The following is a 26,621-nucleotide window of genomic DNA, read 5'->3' as shown; positions in this document are numbered from 1 at the left end:
TCAGTGTTTACCTCGCACCAGTACTTCTGGTCACTTTAGAGAACCGTGCATACAGAGTGGTGGAGGGTAAGAGACAACACACGTGTATCTCAATTCTGCATCTTTTACATGCAGCCTATACTCATCCCCAGTCACTGCAGGTGCACTTTCTTTCCTTAAAGATCACACCTCCCATAAGGTACCACAGTATACTGACTGTGTTAACACAAGGGCACCGGAGCTTTGCTTATCAAAGGTCCTCTGATGCTGCCAATGGTATGTATGGAGGTACAATGTACTAAACAAGTAAAGCAAAATAGTTAATGAAGTGGTATTTAGAGCGAAGTTGGCCACAGCACTGCAGGTGTTGGTAAAGATAAAAATAACAAAAGAGCGCTAGTGAAATAAAAGTACTAAAGATATTTGTGGATGACTAACTCATTTCCTTTTCAAATTGTGACACCAATTTCCAAGTACAATTGTCAAAGGATGTGGGGACAGGATTGGTTTTAGTCAGGCTATAAACAAATTAGTGTGACTGAACACTTTACTCTTCTACAGCAGAACATAAAGTAATGTGGCTGTCTTTCAAATCTCCTTAATAGGAATGAACTTTTAGGGTTCTCTTGATAACAATTGTGCAAGACACAAGGGACATGCCCATGAGCACTGTTTCTCGTTATAGAGGAAATTCCCATAAAAATCACTGACTTCTATGGTGAAGTGACTTTTTCACTAGGAAGCCACTGGTTCAAAATGGGACGCTGTCAAAAGGCCCAAGCTCAATTCAGGTCCCACACTAGACATGAAGGAACACCTGGTCAATCAAAAGTGAGGGAGCAGGAGCTATTAAAGGTCCAGCCACTGGTGCTTCTAACTCTAAATATTCATACAAATATAGTTCCTGAAGTGGGGAAGGTAGAGGAAAGGGAAGGTTGGATTATCAGTTAGTTCTGGGGAGTCTCGGGAGGGGAATCAGAGGAGACAGGAAAGCGCAGGATCGTAGCTCCAACTGACCATCCCAAAAGCCCTGGTCGGCGGGGTCTGAAGAACACCCTACAGATAACAATAAAAACGTACGAAGGCAGTAGACCTCCCTCCTCTCCCGGGATACATTTACAGAGCCATGTAGTCCGCCCTCCGGTCCACGTGATTAGGTCTGGAATCAGGAGTTCTCAGGATAAAGAAAACACAGTGGCCTTCACATTAAAACAAGGGAACAAGAGGAATCCCTCAAGTGCGAAAAAATGTTACGCATGGACTGATTTCGAAAGCGGATACAGTGTATAGCACACAGAGATCATACTAAACAAGTCTATCAACCTTGGGAATTATTATACTGGGAAGACCCTCTGGTGGATAAACTCCTGCATATTTAAGAATACTTACAACAGAGCTTTTGGAGTCTCAGAAATCATGAAGGACCACAACTTATAAAAATATCATGAAAGTCTAAATAAGCTTGATACTGATCAGAGTGGTCTACCCTAGAACGTAATCCACTAATGAGGAGGAATCGGCACGATAAATATCTTCGAATAATAAAATACAGTATTCACTGGTAAAAGAAAAATCCTGAAGAAGGCATTTGCCGAAACGCGTTGGTGGTATTCTGCAAATCACTTCCAGTGTCTTTTTTGTCTCTTTTTTGTTTCTATGTCCACAATATGTTCAAGTCTACTGTATAAAATGAGATAAAATGTGAGAAACCTGGTATATAATCCTATTTGTGATATCTAAATCAAGTTTGTGGTTGAACCTATTGGAGTAATATATGTAGAAATGTGGATTTATTGTTGTGTTTAATAGAAAATTGAATGTATATAGATTATATATTGTTAACACTAAACAAAAAACATAGATCAATAAAACAAAAAATATTTTTATTGATTAATATAGTGTTTATTATGTTAGAAAGTATCTAGAGTTAGCGCACAGATTCTTTGTAAAACAGCACTGAGCCCGGTGCGATTGCTTTTTTCTAAAAAAGTTCTGGGGAGTCTTCCTCTTTGGAAGATAAAGCCCTCACACAACCAAATGGATGTCATGCTTCATAATTGAGGTTTTGCTCCTCATGGGGCCGGGGCTGCAATGCCCACAGGCCCTGCAGGAGGGCTCTTTACCAGAGATCATCACTTTTTGCTGTTTTTGGTGAAAGCTGGAATATTAAAGTAGGGTAGTGTGCGTAAAAGTATATTGAAACTACCTAAGGTGTGCCATATAATTTTTAATCAATTGGTACCCTTGGTAGGGATAACAACAAAGATGTGAGTACTGTGATTAGGAAACGTAGGAGCTGTGACAGTCCCAGTGTTCAATATTAGTTTTTTTTCTCTTTATAGGTCACCATGTTTCAGGCATTTGCAGTCCCGACGGGATTTATGGCATTTCTTTAGGGCCAGAACATAAAACCTGTACCCTACATTGAAGCGGGATACGCATTCGAGGTGTAAATGAGGACAACATTGGATTCACTATACCTATGTGTATGCTGAATCAAATCTCTAAATCCAACCCATCTGGTGTTGTGGTGATAGCACCTTATATTGAGACAGAGGACCGGGTCCTAGCTGCGGTATCAATTAGTCCTGTACGTCACCGTCTGTAGGTTACCTAGAGACGGGCAGAGAGGGTAGGTCTTGAATGTGAAACCACACAGGGCTAATTGTATTTTTTAATTTTGCATTGAGAGCACATACGGTCTTTTAATAGCTATACATATATATAAAACCACTAATCTTACATTTCACAAACTCATTAGTTCTCGGTGGATATTTGTTGCATTAACAGATATTTAGTCCATAGGAGGTCCACTGAAGCCCCTTAGCCTGCTGATTCGGAGTCGAGAACCCTAATGAAGGTTACCCCTCCCTCAATCCCTTCCATCAGATTCTGGCCTTCTTCCCTTTCTCACGTTAAGAACTCAAATACTTTCCAATGGCTCCACAGTTTCTCAAACTACTTGGGTATCCCTGAGCCCCATACACCCATCTCTCTTCTCTCTGCAGCCATGCTACAGTCTAGGTTTTTGGCCACCTCCGATTCCTCTGGATAAAGTATAAAACCCACATCTTCTCTTGACAGCTTTCAGAGCATTTCATGTGCAGTGTGTCCCTTTACTTTTCTCTCCATTCATTTTTTACTTGGGCTAGGCACATACCGAACGTGGGGTTATAGGGTTTGTGACTAAAATACCCCATGTGCAAAGGTTTAATTTCTTCAGATTGCAGACAGTAATTTTTGTTATGGAGCAAGACCAAATATACACCTTGGTTAGCATGGTAGCCCCCACAGTGACTGGTTTTGTTAAAGCACTTCTGTGACGGAGTACGAGATGGCAGTATGCCAAAGAGGCAATACTGGAATTCTCAAGAGTCGCAGTGTGCCCCGAACCAGAAAGTGGAAGTGATTATAGACTTGTTTGGGTTGTGGGAGGCACATAATTGGTGACATTAGTTATGTCCGTATCAAAGTCAAGTTAGTGTAGTTGCATAGTACTTAATACCAGCATTTAACACATTTGTATGTACCACACAGATTTTAAATAGTGGACATCTTTGTACTCTGACTACTCCTGATGCGAAGAGAACATCAAGCTTCCTAGCATGAGCCAAATGTGTCCAAGTTTCTCACTACTCTTTAGGAAACAGTCTATTGTTTTAACGTAGTCTCAGTTGACAGGTTTGAAATGGATATAGAAAATTACAGAAGAATATAAAATTAAAGTAAAAAATTGTAATATAAATGAAGAAAGGAAAAGTTGCAATTTCAGTGTCCAAGTGACTTGTATCGCTTACAAAAGCCAATGATGAAGTATAGAGAACTGTGGTTTCACTCTTTCAGGCCATACCAATCGCTCATCTTCAGCCATCACTCACCTGTGCATATTTCCATTGGTTGTAAAGGACTGGCCGCAGACATTGCACTTATACGGCCTTTCCCCAGAATGCACCAGCATGTGGCGATCGAGGGAGCTAGCCGAGCTCAGGGATTTCCCGCAGATGCTGCAGCTGTGATCTGTCCCGCCCGTGTCCGTGTTATGCTAAGGAAAGAAACAGTGTTGCTACGTTTGGACTGATAAGGTAAAAATATTTTAAGACTTATGTTCAGTTCTTTGTTACTCTGGAAATACACAAAAATAAATTCTCTGTGCTCTTTACCCTCTGCCAAGTTGATTGTCTGCATACAATTTGTATTTCATTTGTAACATTTTATCCTACGTCTATTTGCAAAGGACTTGTTTTCCTACAACAAAGTTCAAAAACACAACCTGACGTCCTCTGCTTCTCCCTCACACTTTATGGTGTAGGATTGTGTACAGCCTGACTGAAATATGAAAGCCAGCTGCATTTATCGCTTCAATTGCAACCCTCCGTGGAATCCCAAAATTGAAAAAAAAAAAAATCACCATGCCACACTGGCAACAAAAAGAATACTTTAGAGCACAAAATCTATTGGGTTTGATTCTACTAAAATATTTTTCAAAAATCCTGCGGCATTTTACTGTACAAAACAGAATTTGGACACCTAAACCAAGGCAGCATACCTGACGAATGTGCATGGTGAGCTGGTGTTGTGAGTTGCAGACCTTCTCACACAACGGGCAGATATGGGGAGACTTGTCTTCTTTACTTTCCTGCAAATACACAACATAAAATCCCTGAATGGAGGAGCACAGTTAACCAGTGACAGGCACATGCAGGCTTTGAAGTAGTCATTTTGGTTTTAGCTCAGGGACATAACACCTTTTGCAGGTTAAACCGCATTTCTTAACAATGAAACTGAGTCTTGCATGAATGTTTTTGGTTCTTTGTGGCATTGTGCAACCACCAGCTGGTGGGTGTCTCAGCATTACTACATTCATAAATTTGCCAAGCAGCTTGCAAGAAGCTGCACATTTTGCACTGGATGTTACCCTTTCTGGTTTGCCAGAGATAAGGCCTCCTCTCTAACTGCCAAGACCGCACCCACACACAAGGCAGGCCTCAGCATCGAAAAATCTCAGGGTGCGGCAAGTCAAACTTTCACAGGAACGCGTTTAAACCCTTTTCCATGCATATGTCTGGAATCCGTATGTTCTTCTTAAACAACATTGCAGACTGGAGCTTGTACCCACCAAGGTTGGAGACAGGAACATCAAAAAGAAAACAAATAGGAGCCTACATTTACAAGAAGTGGCGTCTGAGTAAAGAATTGTTCCCAACAATAACATCCTGAGCAGCCCGGATAAAAATTATAACCCCTATGACAGAGCTTTCCAGACTATGTGTCGCGACACTCCACCCTGTCGCTTGCCATGTGTGGGTGTGTCGCGCTGTGTCCATTCTTTTGTATTAATTACGACGACGAGACGCAGTCTATTACTCATGCAGGACAGTACTGCGGCTCATGGTGTATGGAGATGTGGGCATGATCAGCCGTCGCCTGCCATACGCACAGGGCACGTCACTGTGAGGGAAGAGAGATGTGGCGGCACTGCAGCAGTAGAGATCCGTGGCCTGGGCTGTAGAAGTGAGCCACAGAGCGGGAGCTGTGGAGGAGACCCCCCCCCTAAGAGAGCCCTGTAAACTGCGGTAACTAATGTCTGCACCTCGGTGGGGCACCGGAGGTGCGACGAACTGCCGGCCTGACTTTTATAAAATTGCAGCTTGTTCAGCGCTGTGCATGGGGCGGCCCTGAACAGTGGAGATACTGGGGCGCTGCAGCCTAGCATACTCGGCACCAGAGGCGCAACTAGAGTCAAATTTCGGGTGGGGGGGAGAAGAAATAATTTCCGGGGGGGGGGGGGGGGGCTGATTCTTCAAGCAAAAGGCAGAGTGGAGCTGCAGGGGCTCCAAGCGGGGGTGGGGACATCAACGCCTCATTAACAAGCAAAAGGTCTTTTAAAGACCTGTGAAGTACTCAGGTGCGGTTGTGTGTGCCCAAGAAGCTGTCTCATCCCGGGGCTGACACACACAAGGAGGGGGGATGGGGGTGGGGGGCAGGGAGCTGAAGCCCTTTGAGTCCAATGGGCGTTGCGCGCCTGCTCCGCACGTGAGTGACCAGCGCTCTGCCGAAGAGACTGATGAGGTAGTTTGTGAATATTGTCCATGCTGTGTGGAGTGGGGAAAAAGTTAAGAACTCATCCCAAATGTGAGACTAACATGTAAGGGAGTAGTCAAGTGGTACATGAGTGTTTCGTTGCTTGCATGTTTCTGCCTCAGTACATGTTTCTGTGTTTGTTGGTGGTCATGTGTGTGCCCATGTTACTAGAACACTACTGGCTTTTTAGTCCAAACTGTTGTGGTGCTGCTGACTGTAGGTTTACCAATATGGAGAATTGGTGAATGTACTTCAAAGAAAAGTAGGCATTTCTTCAACACAATGAGTGGTACAAGCGGAGGCATGATGGCTGGATTCAAGTAGGTGTAGCAGAAACATGTCTACTGGTTTGCTAGCGAAACTGAATTACTGTGTTGCAAACGGATGCGTGTCTAAAAAGTGTGTCACCAACATGAAAAGTTTGGAAAGGTGTGCCCTATGAGATAAAAAGTATATGTTTTAGGGAACGTCTTGGTCTTTGTGAACCTGACCTGTGTTGCGGAATGGGCTCCATTTGAAAAGAAATGTGGAGGATGTTGAGTGGATGTTAATTTTGTGTGCGTTTCATGAAGCTATATACAAAGGAAATGAAGATTCTGGATTTCCCATGAATTAGATTGTAATTTTGGTTGTACTAGCACAAAGGCCTTAAAGTAAGGTTTCGAGTAGTGCTTAATTTGTAATAACATAAGTGGCAGGGCCCTTACCAGGAGGCCACTGCAGCTTGCACCCCCTCCTGCCGCAGTCAGTGCAGCCAGTGCCAGCAACAAGACAACTATTAGCCATCACACTTCTCCAGGTGTGGCAATTCAGACTATTCCAGGCCCCCAACGCTATAAGAACGGGTTAGGCAGCATGTGTTAAGTAGTTTTTAATGCATATTGAACTAATAAACAATTTATATTGTGCTCATCTCTAAATTACACAAACAATGCCACCATGTGGCAGTCTGTCATAAGTGCCGGTGTTGACAATTAAGTGCGGGTGTAGAGCACCGGAAAGTACAGACTCAAATTAAGCACGGATTTCAAGCAGGGAAGAGATTAGACAGGGGAAATAAAATGCCAGGTAGATCCTCCTAGGCTGTCTGTCTTTGGAAGGGACATTGCCAATGTGAGACTTACTATCGAACACTCCTATAATTAATTTTTCTACGCTCTCCCTCTTAGTTGTGTTCAGTGCATTTTTATAGGGGGCAGTTCTTTAAAAATTTCTACAGTCGGGGAGTGGCATTAGAAGGATGTAGGAACTCGACATCTAGCAGAAGAATAAAAGGTAATCACATGGTAGTACAAAGAAACACTCACAAAGAAAAACAATGCTGTAAATACCAACCAGATGCTTCACTATAAGAAAAGCAGCTAAATGACGATGCTTCCAAACATGCAGTCCTAGATATATGTATTTTTTAACGACAACACATAAGCATGTTTACATTGGCAGGTAGTGCTGCACAACATGCCTTCTTAAGTCTGGCTACCACTGTCCATCACAGACCTCTTCTTATCAGAAACTTGGTCAGACAATGAACACATAATATAGTAGATGAGGGTGCTTGAAACCAATATAAACGGGCAAACTCAGCCAATCCTCAGTCTGCTGATTTCCTATAACTGTAAAGACATAGGGCTGACGAATTTTGGACCGTGACATAATTATGTATTCAAGGTACTCAATGTAAGTAAAAATAAGCCAGATAGAATTATTTTCATGTACTGTGTTTTGTACACCTTGTTTTGTTTATGCCTGCTGCAGGGATAGTGTGGTTTTACATCTGTTTTGTGTTGTCTTTGAGTACTGGCATCTTCGCTGTTGTGGCTCCTGACATCTGTTCTCGACTTTACTGGGTGCATGCAACTCAGTGATGTGACTTGCATTTGGGCCAGAAGCGTCTGTTCTACCACCTAATTGACTATTCGGCACCAGAACTCACTGCGTAACCCGCACTACCATCTACAGTTTAAGGCACGTCTACTTGCAAAGCAAGACAGTTCCACATCTCATGAAACTCCAAATGCTTTCGGTTTTACCCCTAGAATTACTATGGATGAAAAAGCAACAGACTCAAGCCACTTTTCCTGCCACTACATCGACTGTTACCCTCTCTGAGCTTCATCCCTTCTATATGTCCATGATCAAGAACATTGTGACTGCCTATTAACCAACGTCCTAAGAAAAGCCAACCTCCGAGTGGGTTGGGTATGCTCAGACGTGAGTCCCAGGCTCTCTACACCACTGGAGTCAAGCTATCCAGGCTGATGAAGGCTGATAGCCAGAAACCGGTCCTTGGATGCTTGATTCCGGTCTGGGAAAGACATGGCTTGGTAGTTCGGACTGGACTGTTCCCATGAGGCACAGGGTCAGAGCTGATATGCATATAGCCAGTGTCTAACCCAGGGTGGTGTGGAGTGCAAAAATACGATGGATTTAGGCCCAGATCCTTGTACTGGGATGAATGTATGACATTGTTCTACATTCTGTCCATCAACTGTGTTTTTTGCAATTTTCACCCCGAGTGGGCTGGGTATGCTCAGACGTGAGTCCCAGGCTCTCCACCCCACTGGAGTCAAGCTATCCAGGCTGATGAAGGCTGATAGCCAGAAACCGGTCCTTGGATGCTTGATTCCGGTCTGGGAAAGACATGGCTTGGTAGTTCGGACTGGACTGTTCCCATGAGGCACAGGGTTAGAGCTGATTTGCATATAGCCAGTGTCTAACCCAGGGTGGTGTGGAGTGCAAAAAAACGATGGATTTAGGCCCAGATCCTTGTACTGGGGTGAATGTATGACATTGTTCTACATTCTGTCCATCAACTGTGTTTTTTGCAATTTTCATCCCGAGTGGGCTGGGTATGCTCAGACGTGAGTCCCAGGCTCTCCACACCACTGGAGTCAAGCTATCCAGGCTGATGAAGGCTGATAGCCAGAAACCGGTCCTTGGAGGCTTGATTCCGGTCTGGGAAAGACATGGCTTGGTAGTTCGGACTGGACTGTTCCCATGAGGCACAGGGTCAGAGCTGATTTGCATATAGCCAGTGTCTAACCCAGGGTGGTGTGGAGTGCAAAAAAATGATGGATTTAGGCCCAGATCCTTGTACTGGGATGAATGTATGACATTGTTCTACATTCTGTCCATCAACTGTGTTTTTTGCAACCACGACTACACAGCACGAACAAATGTTTCACTACACCAAATCATCTCGGTGTGTAGTTTTTGGCAGGAGGATTCCAAAGCAGATAGTTCCCAGCCCATAAAGGCAGAAACCATTCTCGCTGTAGAAAAGGTAATTCATAAATTATAACATATCACTCTATTGTACATCCCTGGATGCTGATATTTTCCATGCCTCTGGCAAGTTACCTTACATTGCAGTCACACAGTGGAAAGATTCATGCTTAGTGTCTCTCGGGGGGTTCACATGGCATAAGCCAAGTTAGTCACCACATACCTAAACATATATTCCACACCAAACAACCTCCATCCACAGATAAAGTCATGGTCTAACGGTGCAACCACCCCAATGAGTATATTTTATTAACCACTCTGTTGAAATTCAATTTAACCTGTGACCTGGAGGTAACGTACAGATTTCTGCATCATGAATGTATGATGTCTAGACACCAAACTTTCTCCTGGTGCATTGAACATCCATGTTCAACAAGAAGTACTCATTATATCCACTTCTGAAAGATGAATGGTTGGGTCATCTCTAGCAGGATTTGAACCAGTGACCTTGCGCTCAACCTAGTAAAATCTAGGTGATGGCATGCTCCTTCGGGAGACTAGGAACAGCAAAGTAAGATACTGCTCTCCACTCAGTCTAAGGCGTGAGCTGAGCATTAGGTGGGAAATAAAACAGACACAGAAGGCTGGCACCCAGCAGAAAAATAAAAGAAATACTCCAGCAGTTAATTTAAAAAGGACTTAATTTGGCGGCATCAACGTGTGCGACATTATCTGCCTGTGTTTTTTTGTTGTTGACCAAAGGATACAGCCTAGCAGAACAATGCAACAATTTCCAAAGCCCCACTTCTGAAGTGACTGCCCTTTGAAACGACAAACTGAAGGAAAAAAAACAGAGTAATTGCTGGTTCACCTTGAAGCTGGGAGCGTGCACACAATGAGGCTTACTGGGGCTGATAAGTATTGACTTTAAGGTGGATTATTAACCCGAAGGCGAACCTTCCAACATACCACCACATGAACGCTGCAATGGAGCTTGGAGAAACCTGCCGAAGCAGTCACTGAAGCACTACTCACAGCTAGATCTTCTAAAGCACCTCCCAATAGCAGCGGCAGCCAGTCACACTGTGAAAGAGGCCATTCTGCGCTAAATAATGAGCTAATAATTGGAAACATCCCTTTCTTTAATTATGAGAACCCGTGGAGATAGGGAGGGAGGGAGGGGAGAGAGAGAGACAGAGCGAGAGAGAGGTGGGGGGGAGTGCGTGTGTGAGAGTGCGTATAAGAGTGTGTGTGAGTGAGACTGTGTGTGAAAGAGTGTGTGAAAGAGTGGGTGTGAAAGAGTGTGTGTGAAAGTGTGTCATGTGTGTGTGTAAGACTAAGAGAATGTGTCTGTGTGTAAGAGTGTGTGTGTGTGAGAGTGTGTGTGTGTTGCAGGTCCATTCAAGCGTGTTAGTAAATCTTCTGTGGTACCCCCGGGGGCGGAGCTGGAGTCAGCATCCTAGTAGAAGAACACTGAAGCTCTCCAGTCTTTGTTTCCCGGGGCAGTCACTGAAGCACTACTCACAACTAGATCTTCTAAAGCACCTCCCAAGAGCAGTGACAGTCAGTCACACTGTGAAAGAGGCCATTCTGCGCTAAATAATGAGCTAATAATTGGAAACATCCCTTTCTTTAATTATGAGAACCCGTGGAGATAGGGAGGGAGGGAGGGGAGAGAGAGAGACAGAGCGAGAGAGAGGTGGGGGGGGGAGTGCGTGTGTGAGAGTGCGTATAAGAGTGTGTGTGAGTGAGACTGTGTGTGAAAGAGTGTGTGAAAGAGTGGGTGTGAAAGAGTGTGTGTGAAAGAGTGTGTGTGAAAGTGTGTCACGTGTGTGTGTAAGACTAAGAGAATGTGTCTGTGTGTAAGAGTGTGTGTGTGTGTGTGTGTTGCAGGTCCATTCAAGCGTGTTAGTAAATCTTCTGTGGTACCCCCGGGGGCGGAGCTGGAGTCAGCATCCTAGTAGAAGAACACTGAAGCTCTCCAGTCTTTGTTTCCCGGGGCAGTCACTGAAGCACTACTCACAAGATGCCATTCTGCGCTAAATAATGAGCTAATAATTGGAAAAACCCATTTATTTAATTTTGGGAACCCAGGGAGGGAGGAGTGAGAGAGACAGAGACAGAGACAGAGACAGAGACAGAGACAGAGACAGAGAGATAGAGAGAGAGAGAGAGAGAGAGAGAGAGAGAGTGTGTGTGTGTGAGTGAAATAGTGTGTGTTAAGAGTGGGTGTTAAGAGTGGGTGTGTAAGAGTGTGTGTCAGAGTGTGTGTGTGTCAGAGTGTGTTGCAAATCCAGTCGAGTGCGTTTGTATATCTTCTGTGGTACCCACAGGGGCGGAGCTGGAGCCAGCACCTTAATAGAAGAACAGTGTTCTAAACATAGACGCTGTCTAGTCTTTGTTTCCTGGGGCAGTCGTATTTTTATGCTGCCCCTAAAACTCAGAGGGAAACAGAAATGCGTCCAAATATTTGCAGACAGGATCATTTATTTTTTTTAACTCGAGTGCTTGAATATTTGGGGACAGTATATTTTCAGGTGCCTTGCTGTTGTCTCTTGCAAGCGGGTTATGTCAGTACATAAAATGCGTTACGTGCTCAACAGAGGTTGTAGAGCATTATCTGTGTCCCAGAGTCAACCCACGAAACCCCAGCTCAGGGATCAGATCCGGGTTGAGCGGCCTTGGCTCTTTTTATCTAACAGTGGTACACACAAAAGCCCTGCTGCCTGCCCGGTCAAGTTTCCCCAGGGTGTACACCAGAGTTGAAGGCTTTTCTCTTCCTACATCGTGCTGTACCTTTAAATCCACGGTGCTGATCCACTAATTTTGAATTATCAATTTTTTCCAGAGATTTCAGATAGGTCTCTAAAAAGGTGAAACACCATTTTCCCACTTGGCAATATGTTTAGGTCTTGGTTTAACACCACAGCTTTCAGAACGGGCATATTGTTTCCAACATACATTGGGCATTCACTCCACCGATTTCATTTATGGGCCATAATTCTCTTTCAGCCACTGGCTTGGCACTTCGTCAATTACATATTGGCTCAGCCCAGAGAACCATTTCTTTCTTCCCCACTGTCTCTCACCTTATGTATTGGTGTTTGCCGTAATCTGTCACCTTCAATGGGGTGCAGGTACTGTAATGCATTCAAGACTATTTTTTATTGCCCTCCCTCTATCGGCTCCTTATGCACATATTTATGCCTATCTGAATGTGCACTAGCACATAAAACCCAGACCTATTGGCTTTGCTAATGCCCGTTTTATTAAGGATGAAGGACAAAGCAATGTCAAGTTTGTTTTACTGACAACAGTATCTCCAGTAGTCCTAGTCAGCAATTCGCTCCATATCCTAATTGTTAATTTCAAAGACTCCTGTTTTCAGCTCTTCCATAGAGCTTTTAGGTTTCGCCTATGGATAACTTCAGCTGTCTGTTCTCAAAATTAATTTTGTGTACAACGTCAACAATTACAGCAGCTTCGGGGAAGCTCATAGTTTATCATTGTATGGATTTCTTGCCAATGCCATTTGCTTGCTTCGAATTCAATGACTTGCTTTATTTACTCTTTTTAAGCTAGTCACTTCCCTCGAGTATTGCTTCTTTACAACATTTTTGAGTGGATAACTTGTACCTTTCATTGCTTACATTAAGGGAACTACTTTTTAGCTCTGGCATTAGCCAAGACCATTTGATTTTACAAAAAAATAAAATTATATATATATATATATATATATATATATATATATATATATATATATATATATATATACACACACACACATATATATATAAAACATACATATATGGGCTTTCAGCAAACCATCTGATGTGGTGATGTGTCATTTACATTTTAATTCTGCCCAACTATAGCATGCACAGCATGGATTAATGGGTCAGTCCACTTCAGCCATTGGCTAACTTCACTGTGATTGGCTTCTGCCATTTTGGAATAATAAATTAACAAAAATAAAAGATTTACAGATACATTTATTTATAGATATGTATCTATATATGCCTGTCGTAGCGATATAACTCATGTGCATGAATGGTGATGCATGCACACATACACGTCATCATGCAGGAGCTAGCCATACAGTTAAAAAGAATGGCCGCATCATGATACATACAGGAGCATGCATCATGATCCATGCACCTCATCATCTTCATCATGTGCTGGGTATGTTTCTTTTTTTACTTTAGCTGTTCAGCATTGGCAACAAACTTTTTTTGACAACACTGGTCAGGCCCCTCCAACAAACGCTGGAAATCCAAAGGTCCAAAAAAGGGGACACCTATAAACTCTTCTAATGTCTGTTTTCTTTAGCTAAAAGGCACCAACTAAGCAGGAACTAGTGGTTTTACTCTTTGCATTAGTCTTGTGGGACACTAAGCACAATGAACGCAGTTGTTTCAAAAAACGGGACTGCAGAAAGTAATGGTCACAACATGGAGACAGTTGACCGCTTTGCTGTGATGTGGACTCTGTACGAACATTTGTCGATCAAGGAGATCAGCACTGGAATTATCTAAAACGGCTGCCTTTGATAGGACTGTTGTAACTCAGAACTGCTTCAAAATACGCACATTTGTAAAGCTGCATTTTCTTCTGCAGTTACAAAATAAAATTAAGTCTACAGTTCTGGGGGTGGCGGGGCAACGGTGCGACTCACAGAAATGATTAGGCCAGTTAGTTCCTTTATCATCATAATCCACCATAACTTTAACACATATATTTCTACAATCTAGTAGAAAGAATCACCCCTGAGTCCCCACCAGAACACAGATGCTGGCAGCTGGCCGTAGGAACAAGGGCGCTTTAGCGGTGATTTGAGAACCTGCAGCCTCTCTTGTAGGCTTCAGGTGCAGGTGACCGAAGCGTCACTGGGAAGATAAAGATAGGTGCTCGATTAGCTGGGGCTGAACTGGGACTAGCGAGCACAAGACTTACAGCGCAAGCACTAGTGTGCATTTCCTAAAAATGTGAAGTGTTCATAATCCCATGGAAACCAGATGTGCTCTAGGCAAAACAGACTGCCATGAGCAAAAGATGCAAACAACATGCTGTGAAATTCAAACTGACCACAAGAATTTTCAAAAAAGATCAGGGGACTACCGATGCCTGATGCACAGCCCAGCAGACTAAGAACATGTAACTCCCTTCTTGATGGACTGCTTACAGAGACGGTTCCCTCATCTTCTCATGTCATCAAGACAATGCGAGTATGTAAACCCTTATATTCCCACATTCATTTTTACTGTTCAATGTTGCTAAAGGCATTAGTCCCCAGAACTAGAATAAAACACATTATTCAACTAATATGCACTATAATCTTGAGCACAGATTGTCTAAAATTGAGTGATGCCACAAAATCCTACCTGTATGCCAACAATCTGCACCAGGTTACTCACTTTTTGGGATTGTAAAAGTTACATCTGGAAGACTAACCTTCTTTCAATCAGAAATACGCCCATCAGCATCAACCCTACAGAATGTCCTCTAAGCTGACAATCTGCAGCACTGTACACATAGTTCTTCCTTTCTGCGCATGAAAAACAATTTTCTGTGGAGAATGTACTTTCTTAACACTACAAAATTCGGAGTGTTCCCACCATAAACATAGACATACCCCATAGATGTAAGAGTAAGGCACCTGTGTAGTGAAGGCAGCAAATGCATGAATATAGATAAAGCTGCAACTCAGTGGGTGTTCATCACATCTGCAATGATTATTGTAATAAGAACACTCATTTCCCCCCCCCACACTTCCATTCACACTTACACAGTAGGAAAACGTATCCACTGGGAGAATTTCAGCAGTGGAAAGTGCCTTCTGAGCCTGTAAGAAAAAAATTACATTCCTAGTATTGTAAACCGAATCTAACTTACAAGCGTAGATTACACTTTTCGTTCACTTACATTTTAGTTACTAGGCCCTAATTCCTTAATCGCCACACTCTGTCACACACCTGATGTCCAGTCTTTTCCCCCACTTATAAGCTTACTGTAATGAAAGTAAGGGAATAAGCGTACAATCCTTATCCCGCTGAATTGCTAACCTTGCACTTTTAATTTCTAAGTGACTTGGGAATATATATATATATATATATATTTTTTTTTTTAAGTAACTAGGGAAATAAAACTATTACAAACTGTGCTGGCCTACAGTGCATCATTCCGACATTAATAATCAGCAAGGACAAGCAGTGGAAGACAGGCCACAAATTGTATCGTATCCACTCTTCAATCAATATACTGTACAAATCTTGCATGTTGTTCAAAATACATTTGGTTTCATAATCACAAAAAACACTGCTGTCTATGTTTTCGTCAAAAGGGCTGCAGCGTATAGGCCAGACCGCATACATAATAAAATTGGTCGAGTGCACTGCTCCATGCTTGGCATGGGTCACAGATGTTAAGTGGGCTTGTTTCAACGAACAGGCAGTTTGAGAATGGTCTCCTTACCAGGGTCCGCCTGCCCATCCGATTTGGTGCCAGAGACTTTGGAGAGGACTTGACATTTTGAGGGTTGTCGCTGTTTTCTGCAATCTGTGCTACGCTCATCACTGCCGTCATCATAGCGTTGATGGAGGACAAGTCTGAACCCTCGGGGACCTTAGCCGAACTTGGTGTTCCTGCGTGGTTGTTGCTCTTCAAGTCTTCTTGCTCATCCCCTAGAAGGTCAGAAAACACTGCTTTGCGATACGTAACAAAGAGCAGCCATTCTTTCGAAAACGTTGCTCCTAAGAAAGATTACATTTCAAGAAGATACTGCAAACAGTTTAAGAACAAACAATATGAAGCACTTGCACCACATAATAGGTCATCCAGAACTTTGGTACTACAATATATACGTCACAATTCACCCATTATATATGTTTCGCATAATAAACTGTCACACCCTTATTTACACAGCTGTACACCACTGCTATGAGTCTCATGCAACACTACGCCACAACAATAGGTTGCTGTGTCCACATCAAGCACCACAAGGCAGCGTGCACATCCAGCAACAGCCAGTCTACACTTGGCACTAGACATCCACACTTTCCTGCCCATCAGGAACAGGCTGCTAAGCATAATGTATTTGAAAACACGTCAAGTACCTATGCTTCCCAGAAGCCAGCAGAATCTCCGGTCTCGAACAACAGACCACCATTTTCCAATTCACATAAGACTGACATACTCTGCATCAGGCGGTTTGATGCAACTAGTTACAGTCATCAATATATACGACAGCAGACCAGCGCTCTTAATGCATATTAAATTGGATTATTACTAACTGACGGATCTGTAGCTATTGATCATTTGGACTTCAGACCCAAACCCTCTATGCACAGTTAAATGTTTGAACATTTAATAGAAAAATCTAGGAGTTCAGAAGATCATAAAGATCTATAGAGAAAAAATCTTGAACTAGGAATTGAAATTGCTTGAGTTCACAACAAGAGCCGGAAAGGGGAGACCATAAAGGGGAACACAAAAACATGGGAAACAAAGCGAGGGCACTGGGCACAACACCAGAGAGAATGATCCAGATACACGACGGATGTAGCGCAAAATCCATTTTTCACTGTAGGGGTGCCTTATAATCGAACGTGTAGACTGAATCCACATATAATCCTTTGTCGTGTTAACTTACGTGTTAGGATTTTGTAACATGAGCTGTTTAGGCCAAAATGTAGAATCCATCAGTACTAACAACAGAAACAAGGAGCTTGACTGAGCCAAACCTCACAGCTTAAGCCCCATATCCATAGAGTAGAATACATCATCCAACCACAATCTCAGCTCAAGATTTCAGCTGAAGTACACCTATGCAGGTGTAACCAGCAACATAGTCCAAACATCGAGCACCTACACACACACAATCATTCACCTAATCACAAAGGAAAGGTCAGCCAAACACACCCATTGTGAGAGGTGCATCAGGACTCTCAAGCAATGGACTACGTACCACAACTGACAGGCATTAGGTGGAGGTTCAAAAACAAGAATTGGCCTCTTCCACTCAAAATGTAATGCACCCCTAAGAAACAGCCCAAACATCCTCAAAGAAACAGGTTTATGGAAGCAGGACCCAAGGCCCATCTCTAATCCCTTCTAAACCCAAGGACAGGGGGAAAACGTACACCCATTTAATGCCATGTTCACTTATTGGGCCACAGCCTGTGTTAGGAAACCCCGCACGGCAAACACCCCCTCCTCCACAGGGTAAATCTTCACCCTCAGATAGGCTCTACACCAAAATGCACTAGGCAAGCAATTCGTTCATGTACATGCACTATAAAAATTCGAGAAACTTAAACAGAAGCAATACAATACACCGGTACAAATTATATGTAGGTGTGCAGTGTATGGTATTATTTATTATCATTTTTGTGGGGTGCGGGAACCAACACTCACTGAGGCCTCAAATGGGCCACGGTGCCCCGCCCTTAACAGTGGTAGTAAACAGCAAATTACTAAAATGGGAATTGCATGTATACTCTATTTTGTTCTGCTTTCGAGGGTAGAAGTTATCTACTATCTCTAAAAGAATAGATGCGTCAACCGTTACTTGGGAAACTAAAACTAGACATTTTAAACATCATGATGCATACCCCTATTATTTTACGATCTGATTATTACATATATATTTTGTCCCACTTTATATACCAACTCGCTGAAGAAAAATACATTTGCTTTTTGTAGCTCATTATGAGACACCTGACATGATGATATATGATGAGAGAATGACCGGGTGCGAAGCCCTGATTTCCAAACATCTGTAGAAAATCTGGTCAAAGTCAAGTGAATTACATGTCTAGGTTCCAAGCCCTTGGGGATTCACTGCCTGATTATTTTTGGACAATAAAGTCAAAGGAGTCTGATCATATTGTTCGGGGGGGGGGGGGGGTGTATCAGAAGCAAATGCAGCTGTGCCTCAGTCCCATCTACGGGCTCGTGGATGTAAGGAAGAAGGCTCTACAATCGGCATTAGCCTGCTGAGAAGATCATGGCTGTGACGGTCACGCAAAATCTTTACCTCCATTTTCCTGCTCAGACTGCGGAAGTTGTATTTTTTTTTCTTGCTTACAGCCCTCCGTTCCTTTCGCGCACCTGGAAATGGACTGGTCCTCGTTGACCCTTTCGAAAACTGGAAAAACAAATCGAGCAAGAAAATGGAATTAGAAAGGTAACTGTAAAGCTGCACAGGGAAGGGCTGCTTAAGGGAACGTGGGTTGCATATTTGGGTGGCAGAGACCTAACAAAACCTTCCAACTGAGGATAGACATGGACATCTGCCTCTACGTCACTGCAGGCAACTGTGTGCTCTGAATGGCTGCCCAGGGTCTTTAGAAACCACGTAAAAAGGTGATGAATACTACCCCTGACTCAGCGTTCTTGGGCCACCAAACTTTTGAGCACCGCCTGCCATCTGTGATTTCACCAGCATCGTCTGTTGAGATGGGCTTGCCCTTCATGTGTTTTGATGGATCCAACACCAATGTCAGCAGTATACTCAGCAACATACCTGTAACTGTCCTTTCTGCTCTCTACACTAAAAGAACATATCTACCCTTTTATCGTTACAACCCATGGCGGGCGCGTGAAGGGGCGGCATTCCTTGTGGGTCACTGCATTTCGTTGAACATGGAATGCAGGAATCAGACATTTGTGGTTTCCTCTTTGCAAGCAGCACTATAAAAGCACCCTACGGTTGTAATATTGCTTCATAAAAGCAATACATAAAACAACAATGCACAGGCGAGTTGATGTGTGCCTGAAACAGCTGCCCCTTCACGTCAGGTTTACTTTTAGAATGCCGCTCTACCTTACTATCTACAAGTCGATTTAGGGATTCTATGAATGAAACTCAGCACACCAGATTGACCGAAAAGGTGTAGTAAATCTGCTGTGTGAAATATCCAAGCAATCTTATGTTAAGACATCTTACCCGTCTTCCCACCCTTTTTTGTGAAAACTAGGTGTTTGGCCCTTTTTTTACTGAAGTAGGAGCTAGAAACCAAGGCCCATGACCCTATCCACAGGGACGCACCAGGCCCACGTTATGTGAACATATAGTATATAATCTATATGGCGTGGATGTACTATGTGCACTACATATAGACTAAAAATAAAAAGTTAAAGAGCACATGGACATTGTTATGTGGATGAACTGCATGCCCGCAAATACGCAGACTATGTAGTAGTGATGTAATACAAATAATGTACAAAGTGTAACTGTCAGATTACACAGCGTTTCTTTTTAAAAGCCCAATACAATAAAGAGGATTTTAAAAGCAGGCATCAGTCATGCATGAATATGCATATACCTCATGTAGACTCTTTCCCTTTTGGTGTGAGCACATCATAGCTCAGTGGTACCCATGTGTGTCAGGAGTATGATTGAGGCTAACCTGGACCTGACCAGGCCATTCATGATATGTGGGCGGGGCGTGGGCGCGTGACAGTATTGGTACGTGGGGAGAAAAAACATACAATTCTACCGCTGTGACCGGCTGCTCCTGAGCCTGGACCCCACCGCCACTCTTCGTTGTTCCTAGGGAAAATCCAATGATGCGTTCTAAGCAGCAGCTGCGGTGCAGCAGGGTGGGAGGGGGGTTGGGGAAGTTGGGGTGCTGTATCTTTGACTATATTTTGTAATGTATTGGTTTAGTTCAAATGCCAATAAAAGTGTACACCCCCCAAAAAAAGTCTTTTTATATATTTGCACTTTGAGAGACCACACTTGCATGGTTACTTTTTCAACACAAAGGACAGAATTCAAGCTCCTATGTGCTCACTGGTGAAGAGGTACAATGCACAAATAACCCTGAACACAATTCCTAGCTTACCTTTTTCTACTTGCTGCTGAAAGAGCGAATGCTGCCGGGACCCTGAAGAAAAACTGCTTGACAGAGAAATCTCACTGTTGCTAACACTGGGACGCCAATACAATGCAGCCTATAGGAAAGAAAGAAGTCATGATGAGACAGGGGAGCAGGTCCCTATCCAAGTGTGAGAGTCTGTAGTAGTTTAAACCAAGATATTAAATACCATGGTTCCCACTGTAAAAACACAATTTCGGAGTGTAAAAGCAAAGCAGTTCAATCACTCTACTCCACTTTTTATATTTGCTCCCTTGCTGTCAAAAAGGTTGATCTGAAATCATTTGCCACATATTTATTCCGATTAAAATATTTTTCCAAGCAGGCTGGCTGATAGGGTCCAAAAGGGCTGGGCAACACAGACATCCAGACGGAGCCTGCTCTGAAACAAAACACTTGGTTGAATGTGGGTGTCTAGGGATATTCTTCTTTAACAATTAATTTCTATTCGATCACGGATCAATAAATAGAGAGGTTGGCTGCAGGACAGTCTGCTATGTGACTATGGATCATGCCTGATGTTTAGAAAATTAAACAAGTATTGACAAACACAAACTTTCTGGCTTTAGTGACAACTGTAAACAAAGGCATTCCCAAATGCTGCATATAGGCTCTGCATGCTCAAATGCTATCACAATATCCCTGTTCGCTTAGCCAAAAATAGGAGTAAAAGCAAAAAAAGACTGTTTACTATATAGAATGCATATAGTAGATAGAGAATTGAATGTGACAAACAGCATGATGATTGAGTGTATTTTCAGATGTAAAATAGTCTCTCGTGCATTTCAAATGAAACACTTCCTGGAAATCAGAATGACACATCAAATAGCAAATCTCATGAGGTGAGAGAGGAACATTCCTGTGAGTGGAGTCAAAGGGTACTCAATATATTTTAAAGAATTGGTAACAAGATGTTTGCTGTCAGCTGCGCTATTCAGCCAGACTTAAAAAACGGACTAAACTCTCCCTCCCACACATGCACCTCACTTAAATCAAGACCAACAAACAACAGAGGGGCGCAAGCCATGCTTAATAGCCATTGGAACTCACTTGGGCTGCATCTCCGCCCATTGTTTTTCACCCACTTTGCCACAGACCCACCTTCTGTAAATCAGTTTGAACCTGCTCAAACAGGTACAGTCCAGCTCAAACTGCAACACCAACTCCTCTCAACATGGTAACATAAGCGACCCAAGAGTGGGTTTAGCCTACTTAGGCCTCATCAGTGAAGCACAGTTTGAGTTCTATGGTACAGTAGTCATGGGATCCAGGTATGGGCATACCACATCACATGCTGAAATAACCTCAGGTACTAGCAATTGCTCTGACTGCATTCTAGTCCATCATTTTTCACACATTTGCCTCTTTAAATTGAGAACACAAGTAACCCCAGACTAGTGTTGATGGATAGGATTCCAGCCCAAACCAGTGGCTGAGATTATATCAAGCAATCCACCCATCCACAGTGAGATTACCCCCCAAAAAACAGGTATGGCCAGTCATAGGTCCGGTGCTCACTCTGCCTTAGAACCCAGGCTGCACTTTCCTGATGAGGCCCAAGTAGGCCGACTCCAATCTGAGGTTGATTGTGTTCTGTTAGAGGGGCCTGGTTTGGCTGTTGGGCTGGACTGTTCATACTGGAGCAGGATCAAGGCTGAATTGCATATGGGTCTTGTCTGAGGTGGCATGGAGGGCAAACAAATATGATAAACCAGTTACTGGCACAGAGTAAATTTCCAGCCGGTGAAATTAATTGAAGCAATTCACTTATTTTGTTTTTCTAACTTAAATCGAGGGTCTGCACTTAGAAAACTTAAATGTTTGGATGGAGGTGCTTGGCACAGTTGTCAATTAGCATTCATCGGATGGCGTGTAATACTCAGGGATAACAAACCCGGCAGGTGAACACTCACGATGCAAATCTCTAAGATTGCTAATCTCACTGCCAAATTACTGATACACAGTGTGCACATTCTGAACTGTTAATGTGCGGTCCAGTCACTAAAACGGGACTGGGCAGGGCATGAATGAGGGAATACTATGTTAAACAATAACAAGTATGTGCTCGAAACCCAAAAACCTTAACGGTGCCCCTTTCTGACATGCGATGCTGAAGGTGTTAAACAGATGTAATTTCATTATAAAATCTACCAGTCAGGGCTATGCTGCTAAAATCCAACTTAGTTAAGGAAAAAGACTAGTTAGCAATTGAAAAAGTCACGGCTTTATTTAAGTCTCAAATTCTCCCGTGAAAAGCAAATCTGTGATGACCATTTTAGTTAATGTTAACGTTTGCGGGGTGACACGTCTCAGGAAAAAGACACAATCCCCAAGGATCTGCACAAAAACCCTTACAGCCGTTTCACTGATGAGAGCAGAACAGTACTGTACAGTCGCATTTACTCCCCACTTTTCACTTCAGCGCAATGTACTAGCTCCGTAGGCATCTTTATAGGTTACAGGGGCTGAGAATTTTTTTTGCACAATTCATGATGTCTTTTCAACGTTTATTTTGACCTTCTGTGCAAGCTCAACAGTGACCGCAGGACAGGTCAGTACTTTGATACATCTGCCAAAAAATCACCCTGCTCTTTTGCTCAAGATAACGGAAATGTACAGAGGTAAACGGACTGGAACAGCCAGCTGTTGTGCCAGGTTTTAATAAGGCCACTTAAAGTACACAAAACTCTAAAAACGCTAATGAGCGTACTCCAAGAACTAAAAAGGAACAAAAAAATCAATTTTAACTGTACTGCTTCTGGATAATCTGTGTGTTGGCAATAAAAGGCATGACTTCGACACACAATGGCCAGCTTCATCCTGAAGCAGTTGGCTTCCTTCATGTCCAGTTGTTCTGCTTCTGGTTTCCCTTCCTCCCCAGCTGTCTTCTCGGTGGAAAACTGCAAACTGAGAAACAGGACTGCACCCTTTCAAAGGGCCACACTGTTGGTGTGCCTGTGTACAGACAACTGCTTTGGGCACCAGCGAAACTAAAGTACAAAATCGAGCACATTTAGAAGACGAGGCTTGTGCGCCCTTATATTTGATTACCCCCCACAGATCATACATGAAATGCAGCTAAGGAGAGCAAATAAAATGTAAAGCCAATTTGTTACAGTCAGCCAAGTACTCAGTGCAGATACGCCATCCCCTGTGGTGGGGGAACATGCTATACAGGGAGACAAAGACCACACAGTAACAGACAAAAGACTAAAAATTAAAATAGGGTCTAACTCTTCTACAGCAAGTAACAGGAAGTATGCTTTTCTTTCAGCACAAGATGCTTGTATTGAATTTGTGTGTACCCTTGTGTCATCTAGATGTGCCCATGTCTTGTACATCTAGGCAGTTAACTTCCCAAGCACCCCATAGCATAGGAAACGTGAAGAAGGAAAATTATGTTCAGTATTTGTACTGTGCACTCTCTGCACAGTACAAATACTGGAAAAGGGACGCTAGAGCAAATGTGGTTGTTGAAGTTGAAAATCAGCTTCTAATTTTTTCCCCAAATTATTATTAATTGATTTTTCAGGAAACAATACGAGAAAAAAAACTGATTGCTTTAACGGTTACAATGTTGCTTCTGTAATTCCACCAAAAAACAGAATAACAAGAAAAATGCCATTAACAAAATTCTCTCTACCCTCACAGCCAAGTGTGCACGAACCAGTCATTTAATTAAGATACTGGATATCTTGTAGTAGCTTTATCAGTCTTCAAAAGGGTGCCGTCATAGAAGCCCTTGCGGGTCAGTCATCTAATGAAATAAACCCATCCATCCATCTAGGGGGCAAAACACATTCAGCTCTCCCTGGCTCATCTCCTCTAACAGTGGTTTCCCTACCCGTTCAAACCCTTACAGTGTTGGATAAGCCTTCCAAAGCTAAGATAGACACACCTAACTTGCAATTATATCCTGGGTTTGTGGTCTATCATCTTCTTCCAGCTGAAGGCAATGGTAGCCTTTGAGCCCGTACCGGAAGAGCTTTTAATTTTTTTTAAGAGTTCACTTGCTAATGCCTTCTTATAAATAATTAAAAACTTACATAAGTTCATTATAAACAGATCTAAATAACTGCAAATAACAGTAGGAGCTAAAATTACATTTGTTGCAGACGACACAACTTGAAATATTAATGTCTTAAAAGCGCTAAACACATCCGTTAAGGTGATTTTTGATCACATCATAGTATTACACAAAAATCTTGATTGTGACAAATTTTGTGATGTACTGATGATTTTTCAGAAACTAAGATTTTTGTCTGGCAGTGTGCCTTCAGAAGGCAGCTTCCGCACAGTGTGCATTTACAGATCAGATACTTGGGTAGCTTGGTAACCTTAACTATCAGCACCACAAATTATACATTTATGGTTTGCTATACTATTCAAAGATTTGAATCTATAATGAGAAAAGAAGTCCCATTTGATAGGAGAACATTTTTTAAATGGCGAAAACGTGTATTAAAGACTTAAATCTATGAATTAGCCAATACACAACTTTTAATGGATTCACAAGAATTCTCTGGAATCTACATAGAAAATGATGTTCAAATTGTATATTTCCATGGTTCCTGTATTCCTGTTCAAGGGACTTGGCAGCGGCAAAATTGTTGGGAGTATACTGGGCAGAAATAGGCTTTACCACTGTTCTGTTATTGTACTTTTTTCCCTTCAGGGATGAAAGTTTCCCAATCAAGAGCTCCTTCGATAACCCCAAGCACCACCCTGAAATATTCGTGTGTTGTCTTCCATGATCCACCTAGGAGAAGCCTTTTGCAATAGTGATATTTACGTGCTCGTCCTAGGTAGGAAACGAGCATCAACCTTTTCAACCTTTATGTGGACGCCCAAAAAACGTACAAGTCTATGGATCTTCCCAGCAGTTGTGTGTTTCTAAAGATTTTTGTTAACCATAGGCCCAAAATGTTCAGCGAACTTGTAGTCTGAAAATAAATACAACTTAAAGCAACATTCTACATGGCTTTCTCCCTGCTGGAGCCTCTTCCCCACTGCTATCCCCGAAAGTACTACTACAGACAATCTGCTGTAGAGGCACATAGTACACAATTAATTTAATGAATAAGTGAATGTCTGCACATCTGGATTACTTTAACCACCATCGTGGCATCTGCTCTCGCAGCTAGCTTTTTTGTACACCTAAGTTCCACTTAAGTAAAAAATTGTTTATCGGTCTGATTTATGTATGGAAGCATGCACTGCAACCAGGTGGGATGGGAACGAAACCAAGAGATTGTTATATGTATAGTGCAACGGGACAAAATGTGTAACGTATTATTATTCTGTGTAGAAAGTCATAATGATGATGTTGTAAACGATGTAAACCAAAAAGTAGTGGAGAAGGTTTTTTATTTTGCAAAACGAAATAGAATTTTTTTTTTTTTTTAAATGTGTTCATCATGCCCATAGCAAGCAAGCACAGTGGCACAAATACTGGGTAACCCATTTAAGAGTATACAGTCTTCTTACACACAAACGCCATCTTACTCTATCTAGTTTTTGGGAAAACTATCCGATCTGTGCTAACTGCATTAATGCACTGCTGAAACTTTCTACTAGGTCTGTAAACACTAGAAATCTTTCAGGCAAAGTCCAAGCACGGTTCACCTCTTTAAACATTTTGCAAAAGGTTAATTACGTCACTGGCTTTTCATTGCGCAAAACAAAACCTACTGTGTGACGATCCGTCCACCTTGGTGGTCGTATCGCTCTACAACATAGCAATTGTACGTATAAACTTTGGCCGAGGCTACGCAAACATTTATCACAATCAAAAAGAAACAAATATTTTGTTCGTTCAACAGGTTTTAGCAAATCTGTAAAGTACACGCATGCCAATAACATTCAGAAGCAAGTCTCACCTGATCATTTACAGGGCAGATTTCCATGATTCAGTAATCTGGAAGAAATAAAACAAGACTAATTAATACTGTGAAGAATTTGCATTTGACCAATAGCAAGTTTAGTACAATTCTCTAACTGATCATTGTGTTCACAGCCCACCCACTTCCTAATCTGCTGCTTCTCGCGTATTAGGTTTCATCTCCCTGGCTTTCAAAACTCACATTTAATTTGGCTAGTTGAGAACAATTATATGAAAAAAATAGCAAGGTGGCTTGCAGGCATCTATTTGATTCTAACTTTACTAGTTAAAGAGAACTAGAGCTTACACAATATACAAACACAGTGTTTGGGTATACTATACACAAAACACTTGTAGGGGCTTCCATTTAAGAGCCATTTTAGTTGATTAACCACACAACTGGGGTTAATCAACAGTGGAATACGGTCTAATCAAGTAGCACAAAAAGTAGCAGAGAGACAACTTTCAATTATCAAAATATACGTTATTGTCTACTCTATACAATCACCGAGAGAAGGGTCGCACCCACTGGAAGCACAATTAAAATCCAAAAATATACAGTTGGTAGATGAGTG

The 26,621-nt window shown here is 42.4% G+C and overlaps 1 protein-coding gene across 8 annotated transcripts in view; it reads right to left on the bottom strand.

Moving 5' to 3' along the window:
• RREB1 (ras responsive element binding protein 1) overlaps nt 1-26,621 on the bottom strand; it is a 181,847-nt gene that overhangs the window by 52,576 nt on the left and 102,650 nt on the right. For 5 of the 8 annotated variants that reach the window (XM_078688063.1, XM_078688058.1, XM_078688064.1 and 2 more), the window contains exons 2-8: nt 26,045-26,082; nt 20,133-20,241; nt 18,320-18,430; nt 15,757-15,965; nt 15,071-15,127; nt 4,526-4,615; nt 3,858-4,021 (exon numbers count right to left, since the gene is read on the bottom strand). In XM_078688063.1, the coding sequence (XP_078544189.1) occupies nt 3,858-4,021; nt 4,526-4,615; nt 15,071-15,127; nt 15,757-15,965; nt 18,320-18,430; nt 20,133-20,241; nt 26,045-26,071 (767 nt within the window). In that variant the 5' untranslated portion in view covers nt 26,072-26,082. The remainder of the gene's footprint in view (nt 1-3,857; nt 4,022-4,525; nt 4,616-15,070; nt 15,128-15,756; nt 15,966-18,319; nt 18,431-20,132; nt 20,242-26,044; nt 26,083-26,621) is intronic. The other 3 variants (XM_078688065.1, XM_078688061.1, XM_078688062.1) reach the window with 1 other exon arrangement.

Source organism: Lissotriton helveticus, chromosome 4_1 (assembly GCF_964261635.1).
Source record: "Lissotriton helveticus chromosome 4_1, aLisHel1.1, whole genome shotgun sequence".
NCBI classification, from domain to species: Eukaryota; Metazoa; Chordata; class Amphibia; order Caudata; family Salamandridae; genus Lissotriton; species Lissotriton helveticus.
The sequence above is the reverse complement of the archived record's forward strand: the minus strand, read 5'-3'. Positions and strand labels throughout refer to the sequence as shown.